Source organism: Phaenicophaeus curvirostris, chromosome 7 (assembly GCF_032191515.1).
Source record: "Phaenicophaeus curvirostris isolate KB17595 chromosome 7, BPBGC_Pcur_1.0, whole genome shotgun sequence".
NCBI classification, from domain to species: Eukaryota; Metazoa; Chordata; class Aves; order Cuculiformes; family Cuculidae; genus Phaenicophaeus; species Phaenicophaeus curvirostris.
The window spans coordinates 13,457,373-13,475,035 of NC_091398.1; the positions used below are offsets into that span (position 1 = coordinate 13,457,373).

Genomic DNA, 17,663 nt, shown 5'->3' on the forward strand with positions numbered 1-17,663 from the left:
GTGAGTCATTTACATGGCGAGTATGCAGATTTCTAAAAACTGAATGAAAAGCTTTAATAGCAATATAGAGATCTGATGGAAATTTATGTGCAAATGTCCTTTATTATATGATCACCCCCATATAAATATATGGCATTGAAACAACATTTCAAACCCTAAGGTTTCATATTCAAACGTTTGAAGATTAGAAGGAAACAACATCAGTGCTTGCATGGTTTTAAGGCCATCTCCTCGTATGTGTTTCTGTTGTGATACAGCCTTTAATTATACAATCAAATTTTACCCATGGGATTCCTAGTCCCAGGGAGCTCTTTGGCCATCCCTGTGTAACACCTTGAGTATAGAAAGGAGTTTTCAGGACAGCTTTCAGCTACTATAAGGAGGTGGCTGTCCTTCCTTCTTCTTGTTTCCCATTCCATTCACTTAATATCTTGTAATTTTAGGATAGTAATTGTAGCAGGGGCAACAATCTGCTCAGCGGTGAAGTAGGAAATGTGAAAAGTCTGCTTGCGTTCCTCATAGCTGGTCAACCAGTCTGGAATATTTTACATTCACAGAGCAGACTTTGGTGCCTGAACTGATGCAGTAACGTCAGCAGTGGTGGGTTCATTGGTGCTTTATCTGGAGCAGCCACAGAGGAAAGATATATTGGGGAGGGGGATAGCTGTCTGCAGGTCTCATAGTATTTGCTGATAGGAAAGGAAGATACAGGAATTGCGCATCCTCTTTCGGACTCCCTGGGAAGAGTTCTGTATGTTCACAAGACTCTTTTTGTCTGTTGTTACCTGATTTTGTCTCTGTTTTCTTTGATTTCTCAAAATGTTCTTTGATAATAGGATGAATGCTACTTTTTAAATACGGAAGCAGGAAGTGTACAGAAGAGACTTTCATATTTGAAAGTTAATTTACAGAGAAATAAAAGAGGACGCTCCTTCAAGTATAGACACAGGTTGGAATACTTCCGCATTAATTAATGTTACAAGCTTATCTTTATAGTGGAAAAATTAATTTGAAGGAAAAACATTATTACTCCTGATGCCATTAGCACTGTCAGCATTTTTCATATTATGTCATTCCTGGAAAAGGTTATGAAGGCAGCAGCAGAGCAGCAGACAACCTCCACGTGTGGCAATATGGAAGCTTGATCTTAAAAAATAATTTACCGAAAGTGTGTGGAAACTATTGTGGCAGTGATGTCTGAGAGAAGAGAGAGAAGTCTGTAATGCGGTAGAAGTGCCTGCAGGGAGGATCTGAAGTGCAGGGCTGGGTTCAACCTGATGACTCACTTCTGAGTGCTGGGAGCATTCCCCTCCACAGTTTACTCTGAGATACATTCTGAATTATTTGTGTGCATGTTTGACAAAATTCTGTCTGTACACAGGAGCTGTTGTACTTGGGTTTTTGGAACCCAAAACCAAGCTCTTTATTGATGGTGAGGTCAGGACTTTTCTGGGCACGGTGGCTTGTTGGTTACCAGCTGCTCCCCAGCCAGAAGGAGACCGCCTCTGTTTTAATGAGTCGTGCTTTGTTTCTTTTTCTTATTGAAAAAAAGATGACGGCTGTTCTACTATTTGCTGTGATATTTCTTTGTGGTGGGTCTGGTGGACTTCAGAAAAGCGTTGACTAGTATCAGAATTGGAATCATAGAATCATAGTATCATAGTATAGTTTGGGTTGGAAAGGACCTTAAAGATCATCTAGTTCCAACCTCATTTACTGGCAGAAATACTGGAAGGTAGAAGTGTGTATGTGCTGGGTGCTTTCTAAATGGCATCTTCACACTGCTGCTTGAAGTATCGGTAGCCCAGTGAGTGGTGCTCTCCCTTTCCCATACCAGTAGGCTAAAAAGTTGGCTCCTGTGGTGTTTTGAGCCTTACACCAGTTTCTGTTGGTTCTAATTTTTTATTTTGGCAGATTTTGTTTTAGATCGGGGGCAAGCTGTAGGGCAAGTGTCTTGTCATTTCAAATAAACTTAAAAAGCCAATCCACTGATTTGGAGATGAGGTTGTTAACAGTTTCAGACCAACTAAGTCTTACTTTAGAAATGCTGTGCTTTGTGATACACATGGAGCTACTAATAGGAAGTGTAATATCAAATAAACTTTGATATTGAATTTCCTAATCTTAAGGAGTCAGGGTTGTTTCAGAAAAGAAAGTTGTTTCATGGGAGAAAACATGAAAAGAAATATGTTTACATATGTGTTTTACATTCTAATTCTAAAAGTGCCATGCTTAAAGGTCAGTAATTACTTTTATTGACCCACACTGATCTGCCTTCTGGTGAGTTAATTAAAATGCATCTCCAAATAATAGCAAGAGGAGTATGGCCTGCACAAGTATCTATATTTAGATTTTGAATATGTATTGTTTTACTTGAAAGTAGATAAAAAAGGAAACGTGAACCTCTGTAAGTGTTTTGAGAGGTCCTGTCTGGTTTTGGCTTTGCTAACATTTCTCATCTGGGCATTTAAAGGCAACTCAGCAGCTGGTGTAAAAGGCTATAGATGAAACATATCCAAAGGAAGAGACGTATTGAAAGAATGAATTATAAAGAGTCATATTAAGCTTTGGGAGGTTTGAAAACTGGGTCGATATGTGACCTTTTTGTTCTCTTTAAGAAAGACTGATAATCTGACATCAAGTTATTAGTCATACCAAGCAGACAGAGGGCAGAAATAATACTTTTTGTGGGCTTTGGGGGCCATCTGGGCTTTTTGGCATTGTGTTTGTTTTTTGCTTTGCTTTTCATATAGATTTACAAGTAAAAGATAGTAAAATTGTCCTTGCTGGGAAATGACTGGCTGTCATATGCAGCGTTTTGCCCACTCATATTGTTTTGAGCTGCATGTTATCACTCCATTGCGATGTTCAGTTACCCTTACTACAAAATTTGTAGTTCTTCTTAAATTTATAAATGTTGCTCAACAACCTGACAGTAGTGACTCACACTGTCTTGGACTGACTTGGCTGTTGGAATGTTGACAACGTTATTTTAAAATGCTTATGAGAATTTAAAAATTGGTTCAAGATAAGCCAATATAGGAGTTGTTAAGAAACAGCTCTGCTTAAAAGAAGTTAAAACATTTTGTCATGTTAAAGGCTGGGGATGGTCTTTGAGATTACCTGGCAGTTACCAAAGAGAGAAAGCCCCCAGACGGGATGGTCCATGAAGGACTGGGAAAGCAAAGCAATGATCCTTTTTCACTGCATGTTTTTCTACTGCAGATCGGCACAAAACGTTGTTATTTGCGGATTTTCTAGTAGCTCTCCAGCTGCATAATGCCACCATTCACAAGCTTCTAATGGGAGAAAGAGGGAGTGTGCCAGTGCAGCCAGAGCTGTTAAATAACCCTGGCTCAGGATGCCCAGGAGGGGAGGCACAGCAAAACCCTGTTCCAGGGCAGAAGAGGGCCCTCATGATGGAGGCATGTGGTTAACCCTTTGCTTGTAAGAAGAACTAGGGCAGAGCAATTGACCTGAGGCATTAGATAGCATTTGGCAAACAGTGGTGGAAACGATTACTGTATATTTGGCAGTGGGGAGGTTGTAAATGGCTGTTGTGTGGTCTGCGAGAATACAGCTGAGACTGGAGCAAAAAGCTCAGCCGCCCAAAACCTGCACTTTCTTAACACATATTAGGCACTGTCTTGAACTCATGCAAAAACCACCACATTTAATATATATTTTAAAAGGTAAGCCAATAAAATGTAAATTCCTATAACAAAAATATGAAAGTCAAAATTATTATTTCCCTGGCAGCAATTATTCAGCTTGTTACAGTTGTGTAATATTTCATATCGCTTTGTATGATGTAAGTTTCCTTTATGATGTTGTGGGTTTTAATATATATGTATGTATGTATATGTTTTGAACTCATAATCTAGATGAGAATTGTAATGTGTATCTCTTGATCTCCTCCCAGTGGAAGTCACAACTCTGATTCCACTGCACAGTGCTCTGTGGCAAGAGCTTATTTTCTTAGTGAAACTTATTTCTTTTGACAGAACAGATGTAAAGTTGATGGTGTTGTGATTATCACAAACTCCTCCTTATTTGAAGGGTTTATCAAATATCAGCTGCATGTTATTTTTGGTCAGTTTTTCACATACTTCTGTCATAGCTGAAACTCTACCTGGTATTGTGTTTTACCGGCTTTTTATTGTTTCCTCTTACCGTTGTGGTTATGTAAAAATGGAAGTTGGTCTTTTAAATTTGCTTTTTCTTCTTATCTGCTTCTCCTGTGTCTGTCCGCCCTGGGAATTGGAATAAGTGAATCATGTTTAATTTCTTTTAAATGCGGTTCAAGCAAAGTGAATTTGACAGTTTATTCAGCTAGTGCAGACCAGGATAAACTGTATTTCAGTCTCATCTAAACATTTACCTGACATTTAAGCCTGGTGCGCATTTTATATTTTGTGGTTTTAGCATAGTTAGGTTTCATTACAGTCTTTTAAGGAGTACTTTTAGCTATATATAAGACAAGTTTAAACATAGTTCCCAAACTTGGTTTTGAAGCCAAAGCAAATGAGGTCTTGTAGTGCCACATTCCAGTGATTCTGACATTAGAGGAGTATCCGCAGCAATACATTTTTATATTAAAGCGGCTGAATCTTGTAAGGAGCAGCCTGGGGTCTGACATGGAGTAGTATTAAGAACATTCAGAACACTGACAGATTTCCCATGGGGGTGTGCGTGTGGAAGAAAAAGCAAGATACTTACAATACTTACATCGTTATGAAAATAAAAAGTTGTTTTTAAAAAGGCTCAATAAGGCTAGTTATTTAAGGTTTTCTGTTGTTTTGTTGTTGTTTCTGGTTTCTTGATACTCGGCTGCAGTCTGTGGAGATGTCTCTGTCTTTTTGTGTGAACTATGGAGTGAGAATTATGCTAAAAATTATCTGAGTGCTGAGACAAAACAAATCAAAACCCCAGCGTGTTTTGAAATATTTGCACAAATGGACTTGTATCTAATGTATGTTGTAGATATTTGAATACAAAACATTCAGTATTCATTATATTTGCAGCATTATTCGGAAACTTCTTTGAGATTTTCACTCTCGTTAAAATAATAAAAAACTTGGAAAGGTTACAAACCTGATTCATACCAGGAAACCGGAATAAGGCACAGACAGCCGAGCAGGACTGCATGCATCAGCTTGGCCTTGCATGGTTGAGCTGAATTTTGCCAGCTAGAAAGAAGATTCGCTTCCCCTTGTCGATGCCTCTCTTCGTGGTGGCAAGGGAAAGCTGCCAGTGAATGTCCACTCAGCTGTGTTTGAGCCGATGAGCTCTTTTGCCTTCCCTAGGTTTTGAGAGTTCAGTGCAATGTCTTGCAATACAGAGTACAGTTTTTTTTTGCCTCGTTGTAATAAGTTACGTGGTTCATGGTGGTGATTCTTTCAAATTTACAATTAAAGAATCTTCATCATGTTCTCTTTCAGATTCTTCTCACTCCTTTCATCGAGATGAGACTATAGTTATTGCCCTTGCATCTGTTTCTGTACTGGCTGTTTTGATTGCTGCTCTGTTCTTTGGATACAGGATACTTGCAGGTAGGGTTTGATGATTCTTTTTTTTTTAATTGTTCTTTTGATTATTTCTCAAAGTTATACTGAAGTTTTCTGTTCTCCCCAGGCCCTATTATATGTTTGTACGTAATGCTCCCCTTTCTCCTCTCTGGCACTTTATGGTGATATCCTTCATAACAGTCCAGAAGTCCCATTGTGGGACCCATTTGTCTTCAACAAATCCTCTGCTCAACACACTAAATTAGGTTGTAAACATGCTTTATAGTTATTGCCAGTGACCTTCAATTGTCAAAATAGTTGTATAGGAGATAGCACATTTGTTGCTGATTTTTCTGACTCCCAGAAGATTTTACAGGAATCCTTTTTATTTATGCTCTTGCTTACAGTAAGCATTTCTGCCAGGTCTCAGGTAAGTTGTATTGTTTTCACTCGTAGCATAACAAAACAAAGGAAACTGTCTGATTCCCTCCCCACTCCCTTCCACAGGAGACCGTAAACAAGGTTTGCACAGTATGAACATGATGGAGGCAGCAACATCAGAGCCCTCCTTGGATCTGGATAATCTGAAGTTGTTGGAGGTAAATGTTTAACTGGGTTTCTTCATCTTCATTTTTATTCAATGCATCACTTGTAGTCACTTCACCTCCCAGGTATAGTTACAGAAATAAAGCATCAGTGCTTCTGTAGTGTTGTAAATCACAATTTAAAGAAGAAACAAAAAAGAGAAAAAAGTTACTGTGGTTACATTTTGCCTGATTTTGTTGCTAATATTGTTGGTTTTAGCAAGTACATGTTCTACCTTGAGAAGAAAATACTAAACACTGGGAGGCAATGGGGGAAATGAGAATGTGTTGTATTTCAGCATTACATCGTAAGATCCATCTCTTTGCCTGACACTGATTGCTTTAAGTACAGTATCCTACCATAGTCATTCGAAATGCTTTAATAACTCTGTTGGCATGTGGAATTTGCAGCAGGTAGGGCAGTATAGTTCAGTAGTGGTGCATTAATGTATAGTCATTTTTCACAGTGGGGTACTCTCTCTATTTCCATGGCAACTAGAGGCCAACCAGAACTTTCTACTCAGCTTGGGCTTAGATGCATCATCAGAAAACTGCAAAATGTTATGCTTTTGATTGGTATGCTTGATAGAACTTAAGGAATTTTTAAAAGCTTTTAGCCAGAAACAAATCGGTAGAATGACAGCAAGGGATTCAGAGTGGTACGGGTCTCCTTTTTGCCCGTTGGAAATCACACCTAGCGATACAGGCTGCACACATGTAGTCCCCCTGCAGTGTGGGCTGGGCAAATGGTGACAGCAGCCTAGGCAGCAAAGGAGCTTGGGTGCTTTCTGCCAGCAACAAAGTACTTGAGGCAGAGTTTACAAGAGAATAAGGATGTGTATTGTAGAAGTGTGCAGAGCCCTGGGTGAAATTACTCATACTGATAGGCAGGCTTGGAAAAAGCAGGGACTTGGTTCATAGATCTGCTAGAGCCTTCTATGTTCTTTATTAAATAATAAGGAGCCGACTCCTCACCCCCAGTCATAGGGTGTTGCAAACCAAATTGTCCTAACCTGTACTTGCCTTTTCATATCCCTATGGGGTGATTACATTCTGTTTTGTACCTTGAAGTGGCTTAATGCCACTTGCAATGCACTGACATGGAAGGACTGAGAAATGGAAAGTCTGTCTGTAAATGATACTTCATTGCTGAAAACTTTCCCATTAGACAGTTTTATCCTCTTTAAGAATCATTGCTTTTGTAATGTCTTCTATTTAGTAATCAATTCCTCCTCCATTTGTAAATATTTAAAAGTAAAAAGGTACTGGTCTGTGAGATCCTTACAATTTTATGTCTAGGTCTTCCTGAAAATTATTTGAATTAAATAGATGCTTAAATTCTTATATAGTTAGATTTTTTGAGCTTTAGAAACGAGAACTCTTCCTGAAGGTGGTCCTGTGTTTTGGTTTAGAGTAGAGATTGCATCTTTCTTCAGTTGCCATGGAGATAGTCTTCACAGAATGGCCTTTCCTATCTAACGTATTCGGAGCTAGAATAAAGATTCATAGGAATTAATTGTTCCTTTCTGTTAAAACCTGTTTACCTCTTTTGATATCTATTTTGCACTACAACTGCATATGTTGATTTTACTAATCTAGAAGGTACAGCTTATAAAGCTATCTTAAATCTAAAATGTTTACCTTAATGTCTGTGATTTCTGGAGTTAATTAAAATTGATCCTATAAAAGCTGTAAATGTTTAGTAAGCAAAAGTTTAATAAGAGAATTAGCAGCACAAAGCACATGGATTTTATTGATTCTGTATATAAAATGGCTGCATAGATTATTTATGATATATTTACTGGGTATTTAGACTATCTTTATTTAGTGAGATGTAAGTTGGCCTATGCTGAGGTTTCCAGCTCCAAAACAGGTTTTATGATAGCATTCTAATTTTAGTTTTCAACACAAAACATCCACTGTATTCACTATTTTTATATTTTAAGTCAGTAGAAAAGTTGGTGTACACTCTTTTTAGAGCGGAAATTTGGATTTTGTCTTCATTTATTATTTAGTGCATTAATTATATACATTTTTTTGCAGTTGATTGGCCGGGGACGATACGGAGCAGTGTATAAAGGCTCCCTAGATGAACGTCCAGTTGCTGTGAAAGTATTTTCTTTTGCTAATCGTCAGAACTTTGTCAATGAGAGAAACATTTACAGGATTCCGCTGATGGAACATGACAACATCGCCCGCTTCATTGTAGGGGATGAGAGATTTACTGCAGACGGCCGTATGGAATATTTATTGGTGATGGAATATTACCCCAATGTAAGTGCTTCAAAGAAATCAATTGGATTGGTTTAGATTCCCAAGAATAGCCACATAAAAAGGATGTACTTTAGTATTTGCCATTGGTTTTCATTGCTTCCTCTTGCACAGTAATGTAAAAATAATCCATATAAATTACAATTTTAATGAACCTTACTCTGATTTATTGCAATGCCCTTTAAGATTTCCCAGTTAGTGCCACCAAACGTAGTCTTACTATTTCTTAGCTGTAGTATTTGCTCTTGGTTATGATGCAGGTTTTTCTAGTCAGCTGTGCAGTGTTCAAGGACAGAATGTGAGGAGTTGGTTTTGATTAAAAATAATTTAATAAATTTAAAACTTATTAGTATTAGGACATTATATCTCTTATGGTAGTTACAACCTCACTCTGTAGCTGTAAATGCTGGAGGTTTTTACGATGAAACACTATAGATCCAATATTGTTGTCAAACTAGTTTGTGGTACTGTAAATCATGTTGGCTTTTTATCTTATTACCTTCTTTAAAGCTTTTTCTGGCATACCGTATTTATTTTGCTGTACTATATATTGATAGTGTATGACAGGCCCTAAGAAGGCAGCCTGACTTTCCAGAAGTATATGTTCAAATTTCTTTAGCTAACTTAATGCTTGCATCCCTCAAATTTGAGTTCCTGATGCTCTGTATGTTTTTATATACACATAGAAACAAAAATGTTTTAAAAATAGACAATGTAGATGTGAATTGCTTTCCTGAGAAATTATAAGATGTAACTTATATGGAAGTTATATATGTATGACAATGCAGAAAATTACATTTCACTATTTATTGGGGGGGTTGCTCGTGTATGGGAAAGGTCTGTTTAACTGTTTAAAGAAATATTTTTTCAATAGTGTTTTGGTCTCCAGCAAGCAAACTCATATTGTATTCCATTCAGTGTGTGAAGGTGATGGCTGAAGCCTGATTTGTTATGGGGACAGTAGAGCAAAAGCTGGTTATTTAAGTAGCAAAAAGAAACGGAACAGTAATAAATAGCAGTAGTGCTGGCCTGTCTTAGGGTGCTTTAGGATTTACGTGTATGCTTGTGTTGGAAGTTAAATGTATATGTGCATAGAAATATCTAAATATATATGCAGATGTAAGGCAACATTGCATTTCACAAATACATAAAGAGTATCTTAAATGAAACTTTTAAGTGAGAACACACTTGATCATGTCAGCTTATAGAATCATAGAATGGTTTGGGTTGGAAGGGACCTTAAAGATCATCTAGTTCCAACCCCCCTGCCATGGACAGGAACACCTCCCACTAGATCAGTCTGCCCAAGGCCCCATCCAGCCTTATGAAGAGATGGGCATCTAAAAGAGATTGCAGAGGCTGGAAACAAGCATAGAAAAAGCTTCAGTCATGCCCGTACCAGGTGGAGAGTGGCAAAGCACATCAGCTCTGGCCTGCTCTGGCAGAGTAAGCTTATTTTCAACTAATTGAGTTAAGTGAAATCAAGCAAGTGTTCTGCTCCTGGGAGGGCATAGCATAACTGTCTTAACAGGTGATCTGGTTTTGCTGTTTTCTTGAATGAAAGGATTTTCAGCTGAAATGTAATTTGATTGGAAATTGTGTCGTGTTGCTTATATAAACAGGATCTGTTAACGATCTGATTAAATGCACAGATGAGGCTTATGACATCATGTTATCAGATTCTTTCTCAATATGGTATTAAGAACAGCAAGATTAGTCTAAAATCAGTCCACTGGTGGTTTGGAACTCATTGGAAAAAGTGCACAGCAAGTGTATTAAATACCCAGTGTGATGCTTAATTGAATGAGCAGATGTTCTGCTGCATGGAGCTCACAGCAGAGAAGGAACCCTGCTGTGGCAGCCCTGCTAAAAGGGAATTGCAGTGTTCAAATGGGAGCCTTCAATCTTATTTCAATAAGGAGTAAGCCATACGAGATGTGCACATGTAATACTTCCCATCCAAAACATCGTTCTCCCTCAAAATACTTTCCTTCTTGGAAACAGGAACACGCAAACCAGCACATGTTCCCACAAAAAAACTGTTCCCGGTGTTGCCTCAGTAAGACAGATGGGTTTGACCAAAGTTGTGTTATTATCTAAACATGTCTTCAGACCAAAGAAAGTAGGTGAGCAAGTAATAAAAGGAGAAATAAATGTATTTATCAGTCATGCTGTTCTGATGGTTCTCTGAGGTGTGGCAGGTGAGTAGGCAGTGAGTAAATTGCAAGGGATGACATAGGAGGAAAGCCATAACAGCCACAGGATTGTCCCCCCAGTAGTCAGACATTTGTGTCTTTTTACAAAAATTGAAAAAGTGTTGTAAAATGCCTGGTAGGATCTTATGATTGTTACAAGACAAACACTAGTTTTATAAAGTGATTATGACTTTTGATAAAGTGAAGAATTCCCAGATGCACCATGACCACAGGCCTGGACAGGCTAGTATCTCAACTCACTAAGCCAAGAAAATCCATTATTGCACCCAAGTTTCTGGCAATGAAAGGCTAATAAGAGTGTTTGTATTTTTTGAAAAACTTTAAACAATAAGACTTCTTTAACTCATTTCTAGGTGGATCCTCAGATTTTTTTTTAATTAGCAGAATCTATTTGAAGTTCATATAACAGTGAAAAAAAAATCTCAGGTGAACCTGAATGAGTGACGTTTGGTCTGTGTTTTCACTGAGGAGGTTATCTATTCATGGGTTCCTTGCTCTGCACAGGCTGAGTCTGGAAAGCTGTAAGATTTCTGTAATTCTCATGAGATGTGTCAAGAACTTGGTTTTAGTTTTGGTGTTGGATTAAAAAAAGAGTCTAATGCTTCAGTCATTTTAAGTTATCATATCTATGTATTTCTGTCTGAACTGTGCATATGTTACATAGCTGCATGTCCACTCCGAATGGACTCAGATGGCACACACCGGAGTTTTTCCAACCAAATGTTACGTAACTAATTTTGCAAGAAAGTGTTTTAGTTGCAGCTGTGATAAGATGTTACACATTGGTGCATCTTTAAGGTGACAGATATATATAGGCAAAACCAGGATAGTTTGTAGTCATAAATAAACATTATATTTTAATATGTATGCAGAGACAGCTGGACGACTTGTTCGTCATGCATGTGGATTTAATTTGTTTAAACTGAGCATATTGTCATTGGGAACTGCGTGCATAAAAACTGCTCATAGTGTCATAGTTTGCAGGATCTGGCTCTTATTTCGGAGAGTAGTCTCAGTTTATACAGTATCTCAGTATTTTAATTGACAGCCTTCTCATTTTCTTGGACATTCCACTACAAATTACTAAAAAATTCCTCATTTTTCACATTTAACATCTCTTTCTAGAAAAGGGGAACATGATGTTCTTTTTTCCTGTTTCTTCAGTGCGTGTGGACTAGCTCCTATTCTGAATTGCCATTGGGTTTTATTTTTTAGTTTTGATATATGAATAAATTATAGCAGAGGATATGCCAGTGAGAGATGCTGAGTGTTCTTTTCCAAGCAGTAGTTGTTCCCAGACTGGACGGTTTAGTAACCCAGGCTATTTTGTCCACAGTTAACTTTCATCTTTTGTTGTTCCGCAAGACTTCTTCAGAGGAATAAATCAAGTGCATGCTATGCTTTTGTTTTATAATTAATATCTTTATTCCTAGAGGCAGCCCCTGTTATCTTGTGATAAATTTTCTGTTCTATTTCTTTATATAAACCAAATGACAGCACTAGAAATTAATGAAACTTTTGTCCAGTCTTGTGTTTTAGAACATCTGAGTAAACACAGAAGCACTTGTAGGATTACACCTTTGAGGAGCAATGGATAAAACTGACTTTCCTAAAGATTTTGAGTTTTTCAACTGGACAGTGGTTTTAATCCAGTATTTATGTTTGGGTGTTTTTTTAGGGTTCTTTGTGCAAATATTTGAGTCTCCACACAAGTGACTGGGTGAGCTCCTGTCGTTTGGCACACTCTATAACTAGGGGCTTGGCGTACCTGCACACGGAGCTACCTCGAGGAGGTAAGGCCAGGAGGGGCTGCTTTGATGTTCAAGATAGTCGACTCAGGTAGTGGATTCCTGCCTTTGTTTTTATTATGTGACAGGATGGTGAGTAGGAAACGATGAATGAATTCTGAACTTGGAACTTCTGATATGTTGAGTCCTTCTGAACGATCCTGCCTTACGGGCTGCATCTGTGATGCTTGTACGAAAACGTGGAGTAAAAGCCAGCAGAGGCCGAGAGAAAGGCAAGAGGAGGAGGCAGAGTTGTGCACTGCTGCTGTGTCATGGCAACAGATTACCGAAGACCTGAAGCGCTGGAAGTCTGTCTAACAGAAAGCAAACAGATGGGGTGTTCTGTTTGTTTTTGCAGTTCAGACACAAGTCACCAAAGCAGTTTTTAGTTTGTGTGTGAACTGTATACACAAAGAGAAATAATTAAATCTTCTAACCCCACTGTAGTTTTATTTATGTATCTCTTGATTTGTGTCTAGGGATGTGGGCCTGGTCTTCATTGTGTGCAAAGGATACTGCTGGACTTGTAGTGTCCTGTTAGAGCATCATATGTGACAACATGTTGATTTATATTTTTGTATCTCTGCTTGCATGCTTCAGCCAGTATTTCAGCAGCTGAAGTATCATGATTATAAAGCAGATATTCTGAGATCTGTGATGTATCAGGCTACAGAATATGGCCTGGCACTGAAGTGTTAGCTTTTTGGCAGTAAATAAAAGTGTGGTAACGTTAATTCTACATTAAGGTCCTAATGTTTGAATTAAAATTCCAAACTACATATCTGAGATGTTAAATATAAACTCTAGCAAAGAATTAACAACTGAAGATGCTGTTAAAAGTGCAAGGCTGAAAATACCTAAATCGGTATTCCTGTGTGCCATTGAAACTGCAGCTATCACCTTAACTTCAACATTTCGAAATGTGCAGACAGGTGTGTCCATTAGCAGCCAGAAAAGGTGTAAACCTTCCATCCTGAAGAAGAGACAGCTGTGGGCTGGTGTATGAATGCTAGGAAGGAACTCATGGAGTAGAATAAATTCCACAGTAAAATTGGTTATACAGTGCTGGCTGCTTTACTAACAAAATAAATTGCGTATAAATTAGGAACATCTGAGGTTATTCTTTGGAAAAGATCAGATCCTTTGTAAGAGGAACATGTTCAGACTCTCTGGAATATTGTTATCTACGTATCTTCTGAATAAGCACCAATTCCAATCATAATGTAAATAGTTGGTACCATATTTGACACAGGAGTGTGGATATGAGAGAGAGCATTTGGAATGGCTGTCAGGGCTGTGGCAGCAGATCTGTGCTTAAAAACACAATGCCTCCCCTGCCAAAATCATCCTGAAATATCCCGTGGAAAGAAGCTTATTGGCAAACACTGAAACTGTATATAGCAGTAGCCTAATGTATAGATAGAGTGAAACTCTGAATCCCAGTTTTCTATAGATAGTGCACTGTGGAGCTCATTATAAAGAAGCAAAAACGTTAGCTTTCTAAAAGATAAGTCGATTTTCTGTTTATAATAGCTGAGCAGACATAACGAGGTTCTTCATTTTGCCAAACAGTAGAACTGCTCAAATAATAACAAGCACTTCCATATGTCCAAATAGACCATTACAAACCTGCAATATCCCATCGTGACTTGAACAGCCGCAACGTTCTGGTAAAGAATGATGGAACATGTGTAATTAGCGATTTTGGACTCTCCATGAAGTTAACTGGAAACAGATTGGTACGTCCGGGTGAAGAAGATAATGCAGCCATTAGTGAGGTAAGTATAAATGGAGATAAATCAGTGTATAAAGGAAGACAAATTGGTATGGAAGTAATGCTGAGAAATAGTTGTTTCTGTTATTACAAGGAGAATTTTAAGGTGGTGCAATTCCTGTAGGGGGGAATTGCTGAAATATGGGTGAGAAGTGGCTGAAACCTTGGTAGAAAGAAACCGGTTTTATTCTCAAAACACTCGAAAATGAACCTGGTATTTTGAAAGGTGATAGACTAGCAGCCTCAGAGACTGGAGCTTTCTCTGTGAGATGTGAGAAGACACAAAGTAGTTCTGGTTGCCTTGTCGTTTGTCGTGGTGCATTGTAGGTCCCTTCAATCTTCTGCTACGAGCATTGACTGAAGACCAAACATTCTTTGGTGGCTTTGGTATTAATTTTTCTAGAATGGTGACATACCGCCTTCTGCATCCTACCACCACTCCTCTGTGTCATCTGAAGTTCCCTGGTCTTTATTTAAGTGGATTTATCTGGGAGAGTAGGTGCAGGTAGGAAGACATGGACCAGCTGAGTAAGAAGCAGGGACAAAGTAACAGGGGATGCTTGAAAGAGTGCTTTATGGGAAATATGAAACAGTGAGGGTTGTTTAGGGAAATAAAGACAGAGACAGGTCTTTATGTAAACAGCTGCTACAAAGAGAAAGGAATAAACTATGTTCCGTGTGGATAGAGCAAGAGGTAATGGGATTATGTTGCAGGAGGGAAAATTTAGGTTAGTTATGCAGAAATCTTTCTAATCTGTAGGAGGCAGCCAAGGTCTGGAATAGACTGCTGAGGAAGGCTATATGGAATTGGTATCATTTTATGAATTTAAGGAACAGATTGGGAAAACATCTGCTAGGAGTGGGTTAGAATGGATTTTGAGTGGAAGAAACCAGTTTCTTAAGCTTTCTTTTTTATGATACTGTGATTTTTCTGTTGTTTTTTTCTTGTTTTATAGAAGCATAAATCCACTGACACCTGAATATAGGTTACTGAAGTACAGTGAGACTATTTAAAACAAAGAGTGAAAGTCCACGGTGGTTCAGGATATTTATTTGCGTTGTGCTTTTACAGAAAACCTTTCCATTTCATTCAAAGAATGTGATCGGCAGTGCTAATCACCTTCCTTTTGAAAGCAAGTGCTCCATTAATAATACCTTGTGCACAGGTCCTCTTTTTAGATCTCCCCTTTTTGAACAAAGAAACAGAGAAAACACTGTTTATCACAGGGATATGGAACAGTCCTGTGACAAAATGCTGTCCTACAGGTACCAATGAGTGATTGCTCTAATCTCACGTGTTTCCTAGTGGAAATGAATGAATATCTTCCAAGGCTGTTAGTAACCGTTGGCTGAGAGCCTTGCTGGCAGTCCAGGAACAGAGAACAAATTCCTTGTTTAGCAGCATTCTCTTCAATAAGTAACACTTCTGTTACATCATATTGCATATGAGAACACTGAGTAAGGGACAAAATTACTTTGGTTTAATACATACAAAAAAGTGACAGAGTAAGGAGAAGGTATTTATTATGAGCTCCTAAGCTGAATTTCGAAGCTGAGGACGTTGATTAGAAGAGAACTCCATTTTCTCTTAACTATAGAAAATATCAAACTGAGTATGGTATTAAAGAAATAAGCCATATTTGGAAATTGCTTCCTGTTTCAAATCTTTAATTTTATGTTTTTCCAGGTTGGTACGATCCGCTATATGGCCCCAGAAGTGCTTGAAGGAGCAGTGAACTTGAGGGACTGTGAATCTGCTTTGAAACAAGTAGATATGTATGCACTTGGCCTTATCTACTGGGAGATATTTATGAGATGTACAGACCTCTTCCCAGGTAAATAAAAGAACTGGAAAAAACAGTAGTATTAGGAAGTGGTACCAGCCCCCAAGCTGCTCCCTGGCCATTGTTTTTTTATGTGGAGAAAGGAAAGAATTTTCTCAGTTGTTTTTGCCATTAAGTCAGTGCCATCTAGCGTTCAAGACGATTGTTGTCAGTACAGTGTGCGAGGGTGTGAAGCACGGTTTGTGCTGAAAGACCTTAAATTACCTATTTAAGTGGTTTGCAGAACTCATGGCAAGTGCAATTTAAGAATTATTATTATTATTATTATTCAGAGTTTACAACAATTTATAGAGTTGGGCTGATGGCAAAGACAGTAATTTCAGTTCTTAGGACTGATAATATGTGCCTGAGGTGTCTTTCAGACTCTCCTCATGAAAGAATGAACAGTAAAGTGCTGTGGTTTAATGTAGCCTTTAGTCAGTCATACATTTATTTATGAATAGTGACACTGAAAATTCAGGGAAATCCTCCCTACTTGTAACGTAAAACAAGAGGAAGTAGACTTTTAAAATTTAACACAGTGACTGTGAGGTTGTGTCATAACTACTGTCTTCTTTCTAAGACGGAGCATATAGGGTTAATCTAACATGCAGTATTCTCTCTGTAGTCAAACAGCTGCACTTTATATGCAGAGACTTGTAATCTCGCTGGGCTTCCGCACAAATGGAAGTACACAAATATATTCAGTCAGTGACGTTTCACAGAAATTAGGTGTCATCCTCAGGCTCTAAGACATTCTGAACATGCCACTCAACCAGGAAAGTCTGAAGATGCTATCCTTTGAGAGGCTGCTGAACAATGCTGAATTCTTCTGCAGTTAATTCAACTCTTTTTCTGTGATGTTAGGCTTTGGGGGAAGGTGGAGTACATCTCAATAGACATTAACTTTGATACTACCTTTCATCACCTGGAAGACCTTGTTCTGTCTTTTAATCTGTGATTACTTTTTTTTTCTTTCTTTCTTTTGCTAACAGGGGAATCTGTGCCAGAGTACCAGATGGCTTTCCAGACAGAAGTCGGAAACCATCCCACTTTTGAAGATATGCAAGTCTTGGTGTCTAGAGAGAAGCAAAGACCAAAATTCCCAGAAGCATGGAAGGAGAACAGCCTGGTGAGATAGAATATTGTCAAAGAAACTATCATTTAACCAGCCATGGGGTCTAATAACTTCTTAAAAGCAACTTTTCAATATGTTTTTTTTAAAAAACAATTTTGTTATCATTTAAGGAATGGGAGCTGCTTCTTTCTGGGCTGGTAAATATTGAATTCAGTTTTTAAAAAGCTATTGACATGAAAGCTAGATTTCTTGTAAGGAAAATACTATCATTATCAGATGCTGAAGTGTGATACACAGAGGATAACCGGTTGTATTAATTGTTAGACAATAGTTGTAGTATTAGGTATGAAGTGCCCGTATGTTCTCTGTATGCTTAATGAGAAACATAGGGCATTTTCTAACTTTTGACATCTTATGAACTAATAATACCCTAGAATAGTTGGCAAAAATGTAAATATACTCTTCCAAAACTGAAATCTATAGACATTATAATAATTTTTTTCTGAAGTTATATAGTTCTCAGAATTTGCGGAAGATACAGCTTGTAGCAATCGTTTCATTATATTTGCATCAGAAATTTTATATGGCTTGATTTGATCTGCAATTTTTATTTTCAAGACTAT

At 38.0% G+C, this 17,663-nt stretch overlaps 1 protein-coding gene across 1 annotated transcript in view; it reads left to right on the top strand.

The window, feature by feature from the left end:
* Window positions 1-17,663, top strand: part of BMPR2 (bone morphogenetic protein receptor type 2) — a 114,182-nt gene that overhangs the window by 81,646 nt on the left and 14,873 nt on the right. The window contains exons 4-10 of the mRNA XM_069860821.1: window positions 5,442-5,552; window positions 6,015-6,106; window positions 8,135-8,365; window positions 12,257-12,371; window positions 13,983-14,143; window positions 15,827-15,974; window positions 16,958-17,094. Of these exons, the coding sequence (XP_069716922.1) occupies window positions 5,442-5,552; window positions 6,015-6,106; window positions 8,135-8,365; window positions 12,257-12,371; window positions 13,983-14,143; window positions 15,827-15,974; window positions 16,958-17,094 (995 nt within the window). The remainder of the gene's footprint in view (window positions 1-5,441; window positions 5,553-6,014; window positions 6,107-8,134; window positions 8,366-12,256; window positions 12,372-13,982; window positions 14,144-15,826; window positions 15,975-16,957; window positions 17,095-17,663) is intronic.